Source organism: Centruroides vittatus, unplaced genomic scaffold (genome assembly GCF_030686945.1).
Source record: "Centruroides vittatus isolate TY-2023 unplaced genomic scaffold, ASM3068694v2 contig_459, whole genome shotgun sequence".
NCBI lineage: Eukaryota > Metazoa > Arthropoda > Arachnida > Scorpiones > Buthidae > Centruroides > Centruroides vittatus.
The window spans coordinates 249234-269478 of NW_027122255.1; the positions used below are offsets into that span (position 1 = coordinate 249234).

At 31.6% G+C, this 20245-nt stretch overlaps 1 protein-coding gene across 3 annotated transcripts; it reads right to left on the minus strand.

Moving 5' to 3' along the window:
• Positions 1 to 5482: 5482 nt before the first annotated feature.
• On the minus strand, positions 5483 to 20228 carry LOC136977415 (ATP-binding cassette sub-family A member 17-like). Of its 3 annotated transcripts, XM_067272885.1 has the most exons (22): positions 19733 to 20227; positions 19406 to 19612; positions 19243 to 19334; positions 19019 to 19168; positions 18719 to 18953; positions 18467 to 18646; positions 18230 to 18399; positions 18046 to 18165; positions 17823 to 17946; positions 17607 to 17758; positions 17351 to 17503; positions 17062 to 17269; positions 16759 to 16990; positions 15860 to 15924; positions 14918 to 15784; positions 14726 to 14851; positions 14423 to 14653; positions 13954 to 14363; positions 13708 to 13892; positions 13461 to 13640; positions 13110 to 13332; positions 5483 to 5813 (listed from the first exon to the last, which is right to left on the minus strand). In XM_067272885.1, exons 1-22 carry the CDS (start codon positions 20055 to 20057, stop codon positions 5643 to 5645), a joined length of 4806 nt encoding a protein of 1601 aa, XP_067128986.1. In that variant the 5' UTR covers positions 20058 to 20227; the 3' UTR covers positions 5483 to 5642. The 3 variants fall into 3 exon arrangements, 2 of the variants coding, with proteins under 2 accessions (XP_067128986.1, XP_067128987.1); XR_010881083.1 differs by lacking the exon at positions 5483 to 5813 and having other exon boundaries at positions 13317 to 13332; positions 13461 to 13572; positions 19733 to 20228; XM_067272886.1 differs by lacking the exons at positions 14726 to 14851; positions 14918 to 15784 and having other exon boundaries at positions 19733 to 20226.
• Positions 20229 to 20245: the final 17 nt, after the last annotated feature.

Below are 20245 nucleotides of genomic sequence, written 5' to 3' on the forward strand. Positions count from 1 at the left end.
CACTTTTACACACCAAGATAAAATATCAAATCAGAAAAAGTAGGGTCGGTCGTCATTTATTTTCTTGACAATTGAGGAAAAATGATTTAACGATTACTTTAGTGATGGCATTTTTCTATTCTTCTCTCAGGTTAATTCTCTTACTCGAGATCTGTAAATATGCACTAGAAAATGAGACGATGTCCAGTTAAATTAGACTTAATAACCTATATTGCTGAATATTCTTTTAAAGTAGCAAATGGGAAGATTTAGTTAAAAAGAAAGACAATGTGCCATCAGATTGGGCATTCAAAGAAATACCAACAAACGTTTACCTATTATCCAATCTAAATGACAGTAATCTGGAATTCAGGATAACAAAGTGATGTTCATTCACTTAGCCTTAATATCTAATTTCTTACCAATTCTTTCGAAGGAGGTTACATCGCAAAGGGGCGTTGGTCCATTTAGGATTTGAAAAAAAAAGGTCGTTCGTGTTGCCTCCTGGGGAATAACATATCCAATAACAAATAGTATCACTTTCTTCTTTATTTAAACTACCTATTCAACTTTCATACTTAGCTTTAAGCTAGAATTATAATTATTTTATATGAGACAAATTGAAAATGTAGTAAAAATATAGGTTTTTCTTCTAATTTTATGAAGATTCGACTGTTGCTTTAGGTATAAAATGGGCTTCGTCGCATTAAAATCCCACTAAATTGTCATTACTTTTAATAGGCAATTTGCAGAAAATACTCCTCTTGAAGTCTAACTATGGAGCAAAGTTCGATGATAATTAATTGCGTTAGTATCGTGTGACATTCAAAATGTTTTTTTTTCTTCCTTAAAAAATGGCAGAGGATTTCGAGGACACGAAATGCCTTTAGGTGATTTTTAGTGTAACGAAAGCGATAGGAAATAGTTTTCACTTAACAATGTCAATCGTCCGTTTTAAACAGGTGTGGCAAGTTTCGACTTAAACTTGGAACAGGTTTTAACGGGAAACGATTGACATACTAACCTCTAACCTTTAAACTACGATAGATAGCATAATAACATATATATAAGTAGTTAAACAATTTGACCACAAATTTATAAATCGCAATTTTAATCCAGGAGAGTGAAAAATAAAATAGAAAATGAAAGAAGTTAAAGAATTGATGGTACAAACATTATGTAACTTTCAAACTATAATGCCAAGGACAAGTTGGTCGTTATGATAATTTATTACCAGATTTTCCTTAACTTCACACCGGAATCGAAGGCGTTTCTTTAAGAAAGACGAAAGTCCCTTCTACGAATTGTCTCCTAAGTTTTTAAATGTGTTGAATATAATTTTATAATTTTTGTCACGTTTCGAATTGGGATGGGATTGGAAAGAGGTGGGAAATTCTCTTTGACAGTACCGAGAATTAATTTTTTATATGCATAATTTTAAAAAATGTAGATTAATTTTCTAGGATAAGAATAAGGATAACAATTTTTTTTTACCCTAAATCAAGAAAAGTAATTAATTATAATTACATAGCTCTTAGCCATTTAAATCTAATCATCGATCTAATCTTGTGAAACTTGTGACCCATTTCGGAAATAAATCCCCATCTTGTTTCAATATAAAGTTTTACTAATCTGGAATTATTTATAATCCACTTTATAATTAAAAGAATGTTAACGTAATCGTAGGAGCGGTACAATTTCTCCATAGCTTAATTGACTTTATGAAGAAACTCAAACGATGATAAAATGCATTTTCGGCGAACATTTTGAAATTTCACTTATTTGTAGTTAATTAGTGTCTTAATTGAAGGATATCTTCTGTCGTTGTCGTAGTCCCTGACACCATTGTGGGTGTGTTGACAAAATCGAGTTATTTGGTCCTGTTTTATACAAATGCAAAGTGTAGAAAGAAGCATCTGGATACTCCTGATAATTGCAAAACTACAAAATGTGTCGCTAATTTTCTGTCATGTGAACAGCCATATCTTCTTTTCTATGGGAGGAGTGGAAAATTTCCTCCCATAAAATGTATTTGTACTTTGTCTGCATCTTAAGTGATCCGTTGGCGCCATTCTCTATTGTGAATGAAGTAAATAATTACTTTACAAAAATTCAAACGTTACGTAACTTAAATCGGGATTTTTCACAGTTTAACTTAAAGATAATGTTTTTAAAATGGTTTTACTTACGTTCTAATCCTTCTTAAGTATGAATTTTTATAATAAATTATTGTCTAATGATTTTAAAATTATAGAAAATGGTAAAAGTATCCTTCACATTTCTTTACTAAATCCACGAACTAAATTAGTCATCGACGTATAAAATTTATATTTTTAATTATTTACAGTTAAGCGAATTAAAATAGAAAAAATAAGAATCAACGGTTAAATTCTGATTAGCAACGATTCTTAGAAAACAATGTTTAGATTTTCTGCACTATGTTGATTTTGTAATAGAGACCATTTGTTGGTATAATTCTTGCTTCTAAACAAGTAATAGGTTAATTTTTCGTGTAAACAATGGTAAGATTACAATTATAAATTGAAAATTTAAGAATTTTTTTTTTTTTTTTAATTTTTGAGTCTTCCCACCCCGTGAGGCACTAAGGGGATTTTTTTCCCATACCCATTTGGCCCGGCCCACAATGGGCGCGACCGGATGGTGAGGGAAGGGCTCGACATATCCTGGATAGACCGCTCACGAAAAAATCATGGGTTTATTTCGACCGCCCGGATTCGATTCAGGGTCCTCAGAGAAGTAGGCAGACACCTTAACCGCCTCTGCCATCCGACCATCCAAATTTAAGAATTTGGGTCTCCTTATCATAAAAGGCAACTAATATTTTCTTTCTAATTTACTCTTCAATAAAGGGATATACGTATTAGGTCCTTTATTAATTAGTAAGTTAGATCCCAAATGTTTCGTTTTATTTTTCTTGCAGATTTCTTGTCTTTTGTCCTAATAAATAGGTCTCTTTATTGGGCAATAAGTTAGACCCCTCATATTTTATCACCAAGTTACTTTCCAATAAAGGTAACTCAAGTCTCTTATTAAAGAAAGATGGTCATTTTACTATCGTAACATTGAGAAGTTTCAATTTCAATTCTAGAAAAGTTTGTCTTCATTGTCATCAATTACTCAGTAATAAAAAATAAATAAGACATTATCAAAGAACATTTATTTTCTAAACATCCACGAGAAGGGTGACGGATAATTAAGAAAATTGAAGTTAAAACTTCATGCAAATACGTTACTCTTGTATATTTCTCTTATGGTAATTTAGAATATTTAAGATAAATTGTAAAAATATTTATATTTGGGATCAATATTCTTAATTAGTATTTACTTTAAAAAGGTCGCATTCGTTCTAGAAAAAAATTTTCCGCATTTTAATATATAAAAATGTGTAAACATAATTTAATAACTCTAAATAGCTGAAATTATTAAATAACTTTTTGTATGTCAAAGTATAATTCAAGTTGCGTGTGAATGTAAGGTGGAAAAGTCCTAATTTTGGTAACATAAAAGTGACTCGTGATCCTCGACACTACTTGCATCACTTCATGAATTTAAATTTCTTAAAAATTTCACTTTGGCCCAAAAATATAAATCGGGGAATTCATAATTTGTCATCTGTTACAGTGAATCATTAGCAAACTCATCAAGTGACCTATCTCCAACACCCTATGAATGGTACGCTTAATCAAGGTCTATATAAGAAGGTTAGGACACGCGTACTAGAGCCGCCATTTTGGGACTTTTTGAGTCGCATGTTTAAAACAAACTTGTACCAGCAGTCAGTTTTATACGACATTAATTTAACTAAAATTGCATAAATTAGTTAAATTAATGTCGTATAAAACTGACTGCTGGTACAAGTTTGTTTTAAACATGCGACTCAAAAAGTCCCAAAATGGCAGCTCCAGTACGCGTGTCCTGACCTTCTTATATAGACCTTGCGCTTAATGAGTTAAACGTGCTGCCATCTGTTATTAAGAAGATTAAATTTAAAAAGTTGATTTTTAATTAAAAATCAGATAAAGTAAAATAGCTTAAAACAAACGTTATTAATTATTTTAATTTTCCTTACATTTTTTAAAATAATAAAATATAAAATTAAAACATCATGACAAAATATTAAAATTCTATTACTTATGTACAGTTTTAATGTATAAATGTTTAATTAAAGTAATATAGATTAAATCTATGAATGCATGTAATTACAAAACGGTTAATTTCCTACTTTTTTTCTTCTTGCCATTTAACGGAATTCAAAAGTAAAATTCCAACAATGGCTTTTGTGAGTTAAAAGGTAACGCGATCTTCATCCAAGTAATTATACTTTGAACAGAATTTACTTATCTCCATATCCCAGAAAAATTAATCTTCGACTTTCAAATAAGATTTTCAATTAAGAATTAATCGCCTGTGATTAAATTGAAGAATTTTCATGCCATGAATAATCATTTCGCAATATTCTTTAAAGAATATTTTAAATTATTGTAATAGTTTTTCTCTTTATGAACGATCATTGTTCACTGAATTAATTTTATTATTATTTACATAAATTTTTGCATAAAAATTAACTTAGAATGAGATGAAGATATGTTAAGGTTAAATTTATAGAGTTATCTTCTCGAATACAATGTGTGTAATATTCTTATTTGTGTTGTTCTTATCTTCAAGACGAGTTAAACCTAGTCACGAATGCCACGAATCGAGTCTAATTTATTCAAAACATTTTAACTTTTCAGTGCGGTGAATCATTATATTACACATAAAAAATTTGAATTTGAATAATGTTCTAATTTAGCCACTAGGGGAGCTTCTATAACATTAATTAAACTAATTTTGTAGTAAAAATATAGCATTATTTTTCACTTTTGATAAGTTAAATTGCTTTGTAATTAAGTTTAATAATTTACAGTATTTAAAATAGAAATATCCCGACACTTTTAATATGGTTAACCATATTATCCTCAAAAATTTAAATTTAAATTAGGTTTTAATTTAGTCACTAGGGGAATGTTCATATCATTAAATTCAATTTGTCGCTAAAATACGTAAATAAGTTATTTTAATACTTGACGAGTTATAATTAAATTTAATTTATTCAAAAACTTAATAATACTATTTCATTGCTGCAAACTATTATACCGCATATAATTGCCAGAAGCTTCCATAACAATTATTAACTAAATTATTTTATTGGTTAAAATATAACGCTAAATTATTTTAATATTTGACGAGTTAAATTTTATAACCAAATTTAATTAATTAAAAAAAATTTTTTTTAAGTTCTTTGAGTATAAAATCTTTCTTTTATCATATAAAAATTTGAATTTGATAGTGTAATAAGTTTTGATTTGACCACTAGAGATGTTTCAGTATTTTGAATAGAATTAATTTATTTGAAATATAAACTAATAGAATAGCCCAAATATAGCATAAATGTATTTATTTCAAGTAAAATAAATGTACTGTACATAAATAAACTGAAAAGTAAAAAACAAAAGTTATTTTTTCAATATAATATTGAACTTTAGTACCTGTTTTCATTTATAATTCGATTTTATTTATGTTCTAATATGTATATTTACTGTAACAGAGAAATTAATTTTTTGTGAGATATAATACATTGGACTTGCAGACATTTTATTAAATTAATATGTATTCTGGAGAAGGATAAATTTATTATATACTTCTTGCAAACTACTGCTATCTAACACGTGACTTAGCCACCATTCATGAAAATAGTTCTTTTTCCTCTCGAGTAACTTAAACAGATAAGTGTATTGAACTGAAGAATCGCGTACATGATAACATAAAATTTGCTATAAGTATAAAAATGCAATTATAAATATTAATCAAACGTATTGATATATAATTAAAAAGTATTATTTAATTATACAATGAACTAAACTCGAAATTATAAATTAATCAAATAATAGCGCTGGATTCATCCGGCCAAAATTTAATAATTAAATATATAAAGTAATTTGGATTTAAAGTAAGCGATTAAATCGCCATCTTGTGTTAAATTTAATAACTAGAATTAAATTAATAATCTATATATATAATCGAGACGAGTTGATAATAATAATAATAAGTACACAGAACTCGCCCAGGAAATAAGGCATCTGTGGAGGATGGATAGGGTGCTTATTGTACCTGTTGTTCTCTCCTCTACAGGTGTCATACCACACACACTACACAAAAGCCTGGGCACATTACAATTGAATAGAAACACATACATCACACTACAGAAGGCCACTATATTGAATACATGTCATATTGTGAGAAAATTCCTGAATACAGACACACACACTGATACACTTCTTTAATTTCTGTTTTGGTTACTATGCCTTGACTTTGGTCCGGCATAGTACACAGCCACCGGTGTTAACCAAGTATATCTCACTTAACCCAACATAATAATAAAAACTCTCCCGGGGTCACCACCTGGTCGTGGTGGGAGAGCCCAGTAATTTTACTGATCCATAGGGCAATGCAGGCTGGAGCACAAGCTCCTGGTAGGGACACCCATGCCAGTAAGGTCTATAGGGAGAAATGAAGCTAAGAGTGACCACACACCCACATTCTGTGGAGCTATGTATCATGGTAGTAACCAGATCTAAATGTGATACCGGCTCGGACGTCGCCCGGGTTAACAAGGTCCGCGTTCGTGAGTTAGGCAGAGGCTCACGTTCGAAAAATAGGCCACAGTCTCCCTTGGTTACCGGTGGCGAAAGCAGCACTGGCCCAAGCATGGCTACTGCAATGCCCTCAACAGATGTGAGGAACCAACCCAGCCTTCGTGTTTCTGTGGCAATGCATCCACAGACCACAAAGGCTGGAAAACCACGCCAACGGATGAAATGGACAGTAGAAATGAACGAGTTTATCATCCGTACTTACTACATGATCACAAAACTCGAAACAAACATGACAGCATACAGACAACAACTACACCATAGATTCACACAACAGTATCCTCATCTCACTGTCACTGAACAAAGGGTTGTTGATCAAAAAAGAACAATTATACACAACAACCTTATCCCACAAACAACACTTGAACTTATCAAAGAACAGGTTGCTGATCAAATACATCAACAGACAGAAACATCTAACATTAATGAAGATCATGTAACCTGTCAGGATAATCCAGCAACAAGCATTGATAATAACACACATACAACAATTACCACTAGCAGATACTACAGACACTTCCTCATCCATCACTGATAACATAGACTTGGATTTAGTTAATACGCTCTCACTTATATTTCAGGAAACACTCACTAAATATACAGGTACAGATCCCACACAAAGACCACGAATACCAAAAATCAACACGTCAAAGGAAGTAGGAAAAACACTAAATTATGTAAACACTCACTTACTACCACACTACATTCATTTAACTTCTACATTCTCAGACATTCATACATTAGTTTATGCTGGGGCAGTCACAGTAGTGACACACCATGGACTGAAGGTACAATCACAGACAAATACACAGAAAACACAATTCTATCACAAGCCTGCCTGGCAGAGAAGAATAGAAACACAAATAAATGACATTAGACAGCAATTAGGCAGGCTGACACAATACACTAAAAACAACATATCACCCAAATTACGGAAACAGCTCAAAAACATTTTCAAGAAAATAAAAACACACACAAAACATGAACGTCGCAACACACGCATTACAGAATACATTGATACACTAAAACAACAACTTGCTGCCAAAGCACGTAGACTCAAACGATACAAAACATGTACACTACGAAAACAACAAAATAAATTATTTACAAACAATGAAAAACTCTTTTACAGACAAATTAATAACAAAGTAAACACTGATACACAGCACAGTGGCACACCAACAGAAGAAGAACTCACAACATATTGGTCTTCTCTTTGGTCCAGTGCTGTCACGCACAATGCTGAAGCAGGCTGGATTGAAGAGGAGAACAGAAACTTGCACAGCATACCAACTATGCCCTGTGCTGAAATAAGCATACACGATTTCCAATACACTGTTAACAGAACACACAACTGGAAGACATCTGGTGTAGACAACATTCACAATTTCTGGTACAAAAAGTTTACATCACTGCACCAGGAACTAGCTAAACACCTAACACACATCATCATCAATCCACAAGACATGCCAAATTTTCTTACCCAGGGCATCACCTACATGAAACCTAAAAACAACAATACCACAGACCCCACACAATACAGACCAATTACATGTCTTCCAACACTCTACAAATTATTGACTTCCTGTATCGCAAACAAAATATACAAACATGTTAAAGAACACGACATTCTAACGGAACAACAAAAAGGTTGCCGTAGAAATCACAGGGGATGCAAAGAACAGTTACTCATAGATTCAGTCATTCTACGGCAAGCACACAAACAACACAGAAACATACACATGGCATATATAGACTACAGAAAAGCATTCGACAGTGTTCCACACAGTTGGCTGCTACATATTCTACACATGTACAAAATACATCCATCACTCATTACATTCTTCCAAAACACTATGCAGCACTGGAGAACAACACTACATCTCAGGGTTCATAACACCTCCATACAAACAAACCAAATCTTTATTAGGCGAGGAATTTTTCAAGGAGATTCCTTGAGTCCTCTCTGGTTCTGCCTAGCCTTGAACCCATTATCCAACATGTTAAACAACACACAATATGGCTACAATATCAGACACGAAAAAACAACACAGTATACACTGTCACATCTCATGTACATGGATGACATAAAACTTTATGCATCCACACAAAAACAACTTCATCAACTGCTACAAACCACACATTCATACACCAAGGACATACAAATGGAATTTGGCCTAGATAAATGCAAAACACTTCACATAGAAAAAGGAATCCTGAAGAAAGAAGATTTTGCACTTGGAAATGGAGACGTTATTGAATCCATGGAAGAGGGCGAGTTCTATAAGTATTTAGGATTCCAACAGGCCAAACTAACAGAACATACACAAATAAAGCAAAGATTAATTAAAGAATACCAAAGTAGGTTAAATGCTATTCTCAGAACACAGTTAAATGCAAAACACACAGTTAAAGCAATAAACACATATGTCATCCCAGTACTCACATATTCTTTTGGAGTTATACATTGGACTCACACAGATCTTGAGCAACTCCAAAGGAAAACAAAAACAACACTTACTAAGCATAAACAACATCATCCTAAATCCGCCACAGAAAGATCAACCCTTCCACATAAAGATGGCGGACGTGGCCTGATTGACATAGTTAACCTTCACTACAAACAAATACAGTTACTACGAGAGTTTTTCTATAAAAAACAAGAAACATCACAATTACATAAAGCAGTAACTCTAGCAGACTCGAATAACACACCATTAAACTTACACTCACATCATATGGACACAACACAACATATAAAAAGCATAGACACCATTAAGCAATCGTGGGCTCGAAAGACACTCCATGGCAGGCATCCTTATGATCTGGCCCATGATTTTGTTGACAAAACTGCGTCAAACAGCTGGTTAGCTCGGGGATGTCTCTTTGGGGAGACGGAAGGATCCATGATCGCCATACAGGATCAGGTCATAAATACTAAAAACTACAGAAAACACATACTCAAAGATGCAACACTCACAAATGACACATGCAGAAAATGTCACATCATGCCAGAAACTATACAACACATCACCTCTGGTTGCAAGCTCTTGGCACAGACAGATTATTTACACAGACATAATCAAGTAGCAAATATAATACACAAAGAGCTTGCAAAGAAACACAAATTAGTAGACATCCACGAACCATACTACAAATACATTCCGCAGACAGTATTGGAAAACAACACGCACAAAATGTACTACGACAGAGCCATAATCACAGATAAAACAATTTACCACAACAGACCAGACATCACACTCATTGACAAACACAATAAAATCACATACATTAGACATATCCATTCCAAACACTCACAATATACAAAACGCATGCACTGAAAAAATTAGCAAGTACACAAACTTGCCCAGGAAATAAGGCATCTGTGGAGGATGGATAGGGTGCTTATTGTACCTGTTGTTCTCTCTTCTGCAGGTGTCATACCACACACACTACACAAAAGCCTGGGCACATTACAATTGAATAGAAACACATACATCACACTACAGAAGGCCACTATATTGAATACATGTCATATTGTGAGAAAATTCCTGAATACAGACACACACACTGATACACTTCTTTAATTTCTGTTTTGGTTACTATGCCTTGACTTTGGTCCGGCATAGTGCACAGCCACCGGTGTTAACCGAGTATATCTCACTTAACCCAACATAATAATAATAATCAGCGCAGAGCCCAAACGGTTAGGAGTTGAAAGTTGAAATTTGGTACGCAGTTAGGGCATGTTAAGTGAACGCACACTAAGAAGGGATTTTTCGAAATTCCTCCCCACGGGGGAGAGGGACAGGATTAAAGCTTCTATATACATTATCGAGACGTGCCTAAACGGTTAGGAGTTGAAAGTTGAAATTTGGTAGGCAGTTAGGGCATGTTAAGAAAACGCACACTAAGAAGGGATTTTTCGAAATTCCTCCCCGTGGGGGAGAGGGACAGGATAAAGTCTTAACACTTCCATCAACAATGGAAGTGTGAAGCAACAATGGAAGTGTGAAGTAATAATGGAGGTGTCAACAATAGAAGTGTTAACAATGGAAGTGTTACGTAACAATGGAAATGTTAAGAGCCCAAACGGTTAAGAGTTGAAAGTTGAAATTTGGTACATAGTTACGGTACGTCACAAAAACGCACACTAAGAAGGGATTTTTCGAAATTTCTTCCCACGGGGAGAGGGGGACAGGATTAAGGCTTAACACTTCCATCAACAATGAAAGTGTTACGTAACAATAAAAGTGTTAAGAGAAAGCGACGTGCAAGACGCAGATGGAGAAAAAACGGGCGCTGGAGAAAAAAAAAAGAAAAAGAAATGTTATATGTTAGAAAATATGTTAGAACATAATAAAATAACATAATAACATAATAAAATATGTTAGAACATATTCTATTTTCAAATTTAAACAGATTAGTTCGGTTTTTCTCGACTTTTCTTCTTTAGAACATTCGATGAAAATCGAACGATATAATGAGAACACGTCGTGAAAATCGAACAATATTATAATATTCGATTTTCAAATTCGATCTTTCTTTAGAAATACTTAGTTTGTTGATGAAATTACTCTCTTTCTTTTGTGACTATAACGTAATAATCTTAATCTTCGCTATCGTTACTTTTGCCCGAGCAACGCCGGGCCTACCTGCTAGTTTAGAATATTTTGGAAGCGGTCGATCCATAGGGAGACCAAACCCGTTACTCCTGCTTACCCAATTGCACAGTTAGCAGGAACAGCGAGTTCCAGTCCCGCTTCGAGCCGGTTAAGGATCAACCTTCTGCTCTGTAGACCGAATCGGAGCAGTCGAAAAAATCCTGTGAATTTTTTGGGGTGAAATGTCTCGGACAGGTCGGACCGCATCTTTCATCACCCAGTTGCATTGTGCGCTTGATTGAACCAACGATTGGCTTTAAAAAGACCCTCTTAGTACCCACAGGAAAAAAGACTCAAACGAAAATAATCCCACTCTGGATTTTTTAATTTAATTCTAATTATTAGATTTAATTCAAGATGGCTACTTAGTTGCTTACTTTTACTCCAAATTGCTTAATTTAATTAACCAAGCCCAATGAATTCGGCGATATTTATTTATTAATTATACTAGGTTATAGAGGTTATGAGCAAGCTGAATAATAGATAGTTATTTATAATGTCTATCCGTTATGAATAATGATCAAAATGGCCCCACAGCTTGATAAATATTGATTAATTTATTAAATTTACCATTCATTATGAATAAAGTTACATTCACTTTGAGCAATTTGATTTTTAAAAAAATTCTACAATTCTACTTTCTTCGTTAAGAATTATTTCAATGTTTTGCGAACAACACGTTCTATTATACGCATAATATTAATATAAATATATTAATTACATTAAATTCTTTAATAGTCAACAGACACTAAATGTGATAAATTATGATAACGAACGTGAATTTATTACAATTTCCCATTTTGTTTGTCATCCTTCATTATGGCCGGACATAACAAGTAATGCCCGCATTAATCACTTAATCCATATATATATCAATATATGCGTATGGAAGCGGTTTCTGAAAATCATGCCCAAAGTCCTGCATAATCCTGACTCTCTGAAAGATCCCGGTTCGAGTTCGGACATGATTCTCAGAAACTTTTTATGAGTAGTTTCGAATATGCCGGATGTTTTCATTGTGGGCCTGAATAAAGCTATAATGAACATGGCTTCTATTAGTACCCATAGAACGGAAAAATAAAAAAAAACTAAAATATTTTTCCTTCTTAGTAAAAAACAATGAAATAAGCTCAGGATATTTTCTGCTGTATGAATTTTAATTGCCTTTCTTAATAAAACAATTTAAAAATTCGAAGAACCTTATGAAATTGAAAAAACTTCCAACTCTGCAACGGCGATATAAAGTTGACACACGAGACGACTCGTAAAGTGAATACAGTAATGTTTATTCAACAGATTAATTAAAAGGTTAAGAATACTGTAGAACCCGAAGAATGTAATTGAATACCGTAATTGAATAATAATAATTTCTTAAAAGAAGAACTGAAATACTTGAAGAAGCTAAAGAATTTCGTAAAACTTGAAGAACATAATTTGGAGGGGCAGATATCAATTGTTCTTCGGGACTTCTCTGTTTATGTGTAAAAAATAAATAAAATAAAACATAACATAATTGAAATTGCCGTCTTTAGAAAGACGTAAAAACTCCGAAGAATCTTGAGAAACGCAAGAACATAATTGAAACTATCTTTTTCGAAATGAACTTTAAAGTAGCTGAACAATCTTATGGAATCTGAAGGAGCCAATTGAAATTTCAAAATCTACTTTTTCATAGAATAAGAATTAGTCTTATAATATACAACTTAGTTGAGTGCATTAACCAATACTGTACAATTGCAATTTGATTACTTACCGCTTCTGCAAAAACTTCGAATATGACCGAATTGATTTTTTCGAAAATCTTAGCAATACATTCAGTTAATTCTATCGAATCGATTTTTGAATCGTCTATGAAAATGGTTACAAGATAACCGATGGAAAACGTCTCTTGAAGATCAGAAACATCGCCGACACAATACATGTTTCCATTGACCAAGAAGGCCATTCGGTCACAAAGTTTCGTACATTCGTCAAAACTAAAAAATCAATTAAAAATAAAATGTGATTTAGTAATGAAAGTGATTTTCATATAATATATTAAAGTATAAATAATTGTTACATGAGATTTCTAACTGATTAATTTGGCATACATTCCGTTACTCACTTCGATGTAGTAATTACAAAAGAAGTCTGCAAGTAAGGATCGTTCTTGATTTCTAATAACGTCTTCCAGATACAATTTCTGATATTGTTATTCATATGAGAGGTGGGTTCATCTAAAAATATCAAGGGAGGATAATCCAAAAGAGATATTGCAATTGACAACAGTTTTTTATTGCAACCACTGCAAGAAATTCGTTAGAAAATAAGTTTTTATATTATAAAAATGCAAATAAGGCATTCATTCTTACCTATATTCTCTCACTAATTTATCTTCTTCATTTAGCCCAAGAGATCTGAACAGATGATTAATTATTTTTGGAATATGATGTTTTTCAATCCCGCGAAGAGTTGCAAATAATTTAATTGTCTGTTTGCCAGTTAAGTTCCACAATAAACCTTCATTTTGAGGACAATATCCAACTTGTGATTGGTACTATAAAATTATAAATTATATAAAAAGCAACAAATAAACATTACTTTTCCAAAATTCTTACCTTTTGATAGTTTAACATAATATTATAATCATCGAAGAGAATAATTCCATTGTCAATTGATATAATTCCTACAAGACATTTCAGCAAAGTGGATTTCCCAGCATTGGATGGCCCTAATATGCCAAAACATTTCGATCTCTCGATGCCGAAAGATACATTACGAATGTTAAAATCTAGATGGATTTTTTTGCGAAGATTTTTCACAATAAATATATTTTCTCGAGAGAAATCTTCGGATATGACAATTGCTGGATATTTAGACATTCGTTTGAGTATTTGATATCTATTTTTGACGAAGGTGAAAAAATGATGCTCGATACAGAGTAAAATTGTAAAATACATTATCCCAAAAATAACCATAAAGGCACAATTTTCTAAATAGACATTTTGACTTTGTAGAGTGTTATATTCTGTAAGAAAATCATCATCAATATTTAGTTATATTAAAAAATTTACATGAAAACCATACCATGACAGCACGCGTATAAGAGGGAACCATCTCTCAGTTTGTCACAAGTTAAAAATAAGCTTTCTAATATCTCGGGACAGATATTTTCTTTTAACATGTGAACATAAATATCTTCTAGACTCCATACAACACATATAGTTGGAAATAAATGAAAAAATGTTTTGATTACAAAGACGGAAAATTCTTTTAATGAACTCAGAACCAACATGATGAATATCATTAGAGTAATGTCTGAAAAGGAAAAATGTAATGTCTGAATTTTTAAAATATTTTTTAAGTAAAAAATACTTTAAAAACTCATACCCCATAAAATTTTGAGTAATATTCTATAAAGAAATTTAGGATATTCTGGTTTGTAGATGTATGACAAGATGTAAATTAAAGGGAGGTAGAAGAATCCATAAGCAAAGAGAATAGCAGCGATTTTAGCTGATAGAAGAATTATATGAATTACTTATTAATCTAATTAAATTAATTTTTAAATTAATAACTTACCGAAATATTTAAATGAAAAAAATGTAAAGCAATCGTCTTTAAACAATATTAGCAACAGAAGAGTCCATATTGTCCATAAAAAATATACAGAATAATCAAATATAAAATGCGAAATCCAAAATAGTTGGACATTGACACCAGTCATCAATTGTAATCTCCTGAATGATGAACACGTTTCCCGACAATAATCGATTAATAATTGACCAGAAACTAATTGTAATACAAATGGCATAATTAGATAGAAGAAAATTAAATAGACGTTATCGGGGAGGTACAAAAAATATCGATCGGACAGCGATTCCAGAGATTCGCTCGATATTTTGATGTAGGAAGATTCGTCTCTAGTTACAAATCTCAGAAAGGCATTACTGAAAGAGTTTATGGATAGAGAAGAAAGATGTGGAACGTTTCCTGAATACAAAGCAGCAACAGAAATAATGCTACCAGTGCGACTATTGATGATGGCACCTACCGAATTGACTTCTTCAATGAAATTCTTATTGGTTTCAACAGCGTGAAGAGTTAAATCTTTGATTTTGTATACCATTACATTTTCGCTTCTTAGCTTTTCATAGTAAATTGCTTCCAAAATTCTAGCTACGATAGAGTTATCTATTGAATAAAACAACTCGAAATTATGAATATTTGAGAAGTCGCTTATGTTAACGAATTCGGTTGAATAGCGAAACTTTGCTTTATTTTCTGACCAAAATGTCATAATAAATAATATCGAGGCTAAGAAAAAGAATGAAAGAAATTGTACCAAATTTGCTTTTGTCAAAACGTATTTTTTCCATATAATGATGCAAAACTGTCGAAAGAACCGTTTTAGTTTCTGGTTTTCATACTTATAACTAATGATATAATCTGGAATAGAATGAAAAATTGAATTTTAATATAAAAAAATTTATTTAAATTCTAAATAAATCAATAAATACTTACTCTTTAAGTCTTTCGGAATTTTAACAGAGTTTGAACAAGAACAATCATTTTTAAGTTTTGTTAAACTGTTTAAAAAAAAAGAAATATGCATGTATGATCTTGTAAATTTATTTTATAGAAGCGTAAGCAATAGTCCATATTCAAGATTTATGCTTAAAATCGGCGTGCCGAACATAACTAAAATTACAGTAGACCCCCCCTATAACACGGAACGTATCTACCGTGTTATAGGGGGGTCTACTGTAGTGCGTAAAACTGTTTATCCTCCTCGATAAGCGCCATTTTAGATTCAGAGATTTGTATCAGAAATAATGTCATATTAGATTCAAAGCTTTAAAATAGCTTCCGTTGATATAACTTCTTTGGAACTAAAATTACTCCTTTTGATGCATACTTTTTAAAGTTAAAACGATCAAAACCAAATTTTAACTCGTACAAACATACAAATTTTCATTTATTTGGTGAAAAGCTTTTCCCTCTCCATCAAATAAATAATAAATTTAAAACTAAAGACCGAAGCTGTAGTCTGATATCTTAAGTCACAAGATCTCGAAACTCCTATGTAAAATCTATAAATACAAACCGTTTATTTTTATATTGTTATCAAGGAGTTCAAAGTTCTGTTATTATTTTACGTGTTGATTTCGATCACACAAAACACCCCGAATTTATCTCCACTGTTTTCTTGTCTTTGAACGTCTGCTACATCATGATTTATCTTTACATTTCTACTGTTTAATAGGCTTACTTTATTCTTTCACCACAAAAGTGTTGGTTTTAATGGAGGATCACGAATTAAATTACAATATTTAAAGCCACTAAATACGTATAGTATATTTTATTGGGTAATTAAAAGAATAAAACTGATACGCGGTAACATACAAAAATTTCAAAATTACCTTCCTAAAATATCAGCCATGGTCACGTTAAATATTTTGAATGGAAACTTTCCTTCGACAAATTGGATTATTTGATTAACTATATACATTCTATTGGATGCAAACAGCCAGACAATTATTTCTTTGTTACTTTTTATAATATTAACTTCTTCGGTTAGAGAATGAATATATTCCACAACACTTTCGTATTGGCTTCCGTTCTGTACATCAATAATAACCCTAGATCCACATTCTGCAAGAAATTCTCGATGTTAAATTATATAAATTTTTCGTGTTGCGTACGAAAAAAATATTAAAAATTACTATATTTTTTCTGTAAATCTTCTAAAGATCCCGAACATTTAATATTTCCATGTACAAGAAAAATTATTCTTTCAGTTAAAAGTGCTTCGTGTTTCGAACGAGTGAGGAATAAAATGGTTTTATTATGGCAAATGGTCTTCAAGATATCTAAAAGATGTAATGTTCCTTTTGAACTAAAGCCAAAACTGGGTTCATCAAGAATTATAACCTTAATATAAAAAAACGATAAAATGAGTAAAAAGCAATTTAAAATATGTAAAAATAAATTACCCGAAGTAAAAAAAAGTACTCGAGGATCATGAATCATGGCGATTCCAATGCAAAGTTTTCTGAGTTCTTGACGAAGAAGAAACTTTCCTAAGATATCTTTAATGGGATATAATTTTAATAACTCTAAAATTTTGTTGATGTTCTCTCTGTTTGAATAATTGCTACCATGTAACTAAATAAGAAAAATAATTCAATTACTGAATTTTCGTGTTTACAATAAAAATAATAAAAATTTAATTTTTTGTTTCGGTTAAATTTGAAGTATTTGAGGTTACCCGAGCAAAAAATTGTAGATTTTCTTCCACGGTTAACATAGAATATGAAATATTTACTTGCGGACACCAGCCTATAGCACCTTTGTTATTCCATCCTCCTCTTACTTTCTCGTCATTTACATAGATTTCTCCATTATCTGCGATCTCTAAACCTTAAAATAAATGTAATTAATCGATTAAAATAGCACGTATTCATTCAGAATAGAAATTACTAACCGAGACTAATACGTGTTAACATCGACTTTCCTGAATTTTTATGTCCCAATATTGTGGTAATTTGACTTTCGCGACAATAAATTTGCAAATTGTTTAAGATGGGAAATTTTCCAGGTTGATTTTTCTAAAATTTGAAAAAATACATAATGATATTTACTGCATTTTAATTAAATATCAATTAAATGTATGAAATTATATGAAATTATAGGCCTATATTATATACCTTATGTAAATTTTGCACAGAAATTCCAGTTTTTTGACTTTTTACATAAACATCTTTATCATCGAAATATTTTTCATCATTTTTTGTATGTTGCTCATACTTTAAATTCCAATTATAATCCTGTAATTTGGTACATAATTTTATATTTTAAATTGCAAGATCAACAATTCTCGCGGTTACTTACATTGACAGAAACAATCGAAGGATGCTGGAAATAACTCAAAAAATAATATTTAAAAAGAAAAACTGTAGAATAAATGATAGAAGATATAAACATCATCATAATTATCTGACTGATGGTAAAACCATCAGCAAAACTTGAATCGTTTAGCGTGCTCCATGTTACTTCTTTACCTAAATACGTAAAAATCCTCCATTTCTTGAAATATTCTGCGAAATATTTCTGAATAAAATCATTTACCATTAGTTTCTGACAGTGATATGATCCTGCATATCCATTGCAAAGCCACATTTGGGAACAAGCAAAAGAGAAATTTGTAAATGGTCTTCAGATCTCTCTTGTAACGAGGGAATATAAGAATAGTGGGAATAGTGTGAGTAATTATCCACGCAGAAAGACAAAATGGTATCTTTATATCGGCTGAAAATATATAATTATCCATTATATATCTAGATTCTATTCGGACGATAATAAAATGGAGGTTGAACTTACGATGTTGAAAGATGGAAGACAGGAACATTATAAATAAAGAGGCATTCAGGGCGTATATCATGAAGATTATGCAAAATACACTATTTTCTGTATGCGAAAGGATGTTAACTTCCTTCTTCAAACAGAAAATCTCAATCAGAAGCAACAATAAAGATAGCATAATTAATGACAGACTAACGAAGAAATCGCAAACACAGATCAGATAGTGACTGACTCCAGAAACAAGTAACATCTCCTAGTAGGAAAACTGAAATTGTACTTTTCTCTTACTGAATTTAAAATAAATAATGAAAATCTTACTCTTTCTCTTCGTTTGTATGCAGACGAGTTTATGAGTATGACAACCACGCACAAATGCAGACCATAGACTACAATATAAGGCAAGAAATCAAGGATGATTAATAATTGGTAGCCGCTGTAGGAGGATGTAGGAAGCTGAAGAAGTTCCATCTATGCCATAATTATAACTGTTATTAAAATATCTACCATAGAAACTATATAAACATTTTATAGATTTGACGTACCACGAAGCTTTTCTTTGATTCGTTTTGAACCATTTCGATGAAAGTCGTTTCGATGGCGTGTTGTAATAATAGAAACTCACTACTAAAAAACTCTATATTTGAAAAAAAAACTTAAAATGATAATTATTAAACATTATTTAAAGTTTAAAATAATTTTTGTTACCATTTTTCATGTACCAATGTCGGTATTTAATAAAAGTTTTTAAATGGTTTCTCGTAATCATTGAATAGAAAATAGGAAAACGGAGTTTATAATCAAGTTTTCCAGTTCCATTGAAATTTAAATGATTAAAAATAACAGCCCCTCTTATTTTCTTTCTCTTTTTTGCTATAAATTCTACCTCTTTTTCATTTATAACGCCTACTAATTCTATAAAAATTATGCCATAAATTAAACTAAAACCATATTACAACATAAGATTATATAATTTAACATTGAAATTTACTAACAATTTGAAATAAAATATTTAAAATACTAAAAGAAACTCACCGGGAAATATGTAAAATTTGGTTTCAATTCTTTCAAATACTTTTCTCATTAAAGAAGCTGTAATATTATTATTAGGAGCGAATAAAAATAATTGTTCTTCGGTGCCCACCTTCAACTTATTAGAAACCATAGGATCGAAGATGGTGTAATACGTGATATCTCTTTGCTTGATGACTAATTCTGTATTATAGTTTCTTATAAATAAAATTGGAGCATATAACAAAGCAGGCAGGAGGATAGCAACGAAAGTTAAAACATAATCCCTTCGAATAAACATCCATTCTTTCCACAGAAGACACAGAAAGATTTCGTATTGCTTTGGCATTCTACATTAATCTTTCGATAAAAATCTTATTAGTGAACGTTAAAAACCGTTAAAAATAGAGAAAAATTCAATAGGAGTATTAAAATTCGAAATAATATTCCATCAAATTCGAACTGAATCAATTTCGCATTCGAATATTCCAATTCTTTCCATCAATACGTTTCTTTTTATTTTTTTAGAATATCATT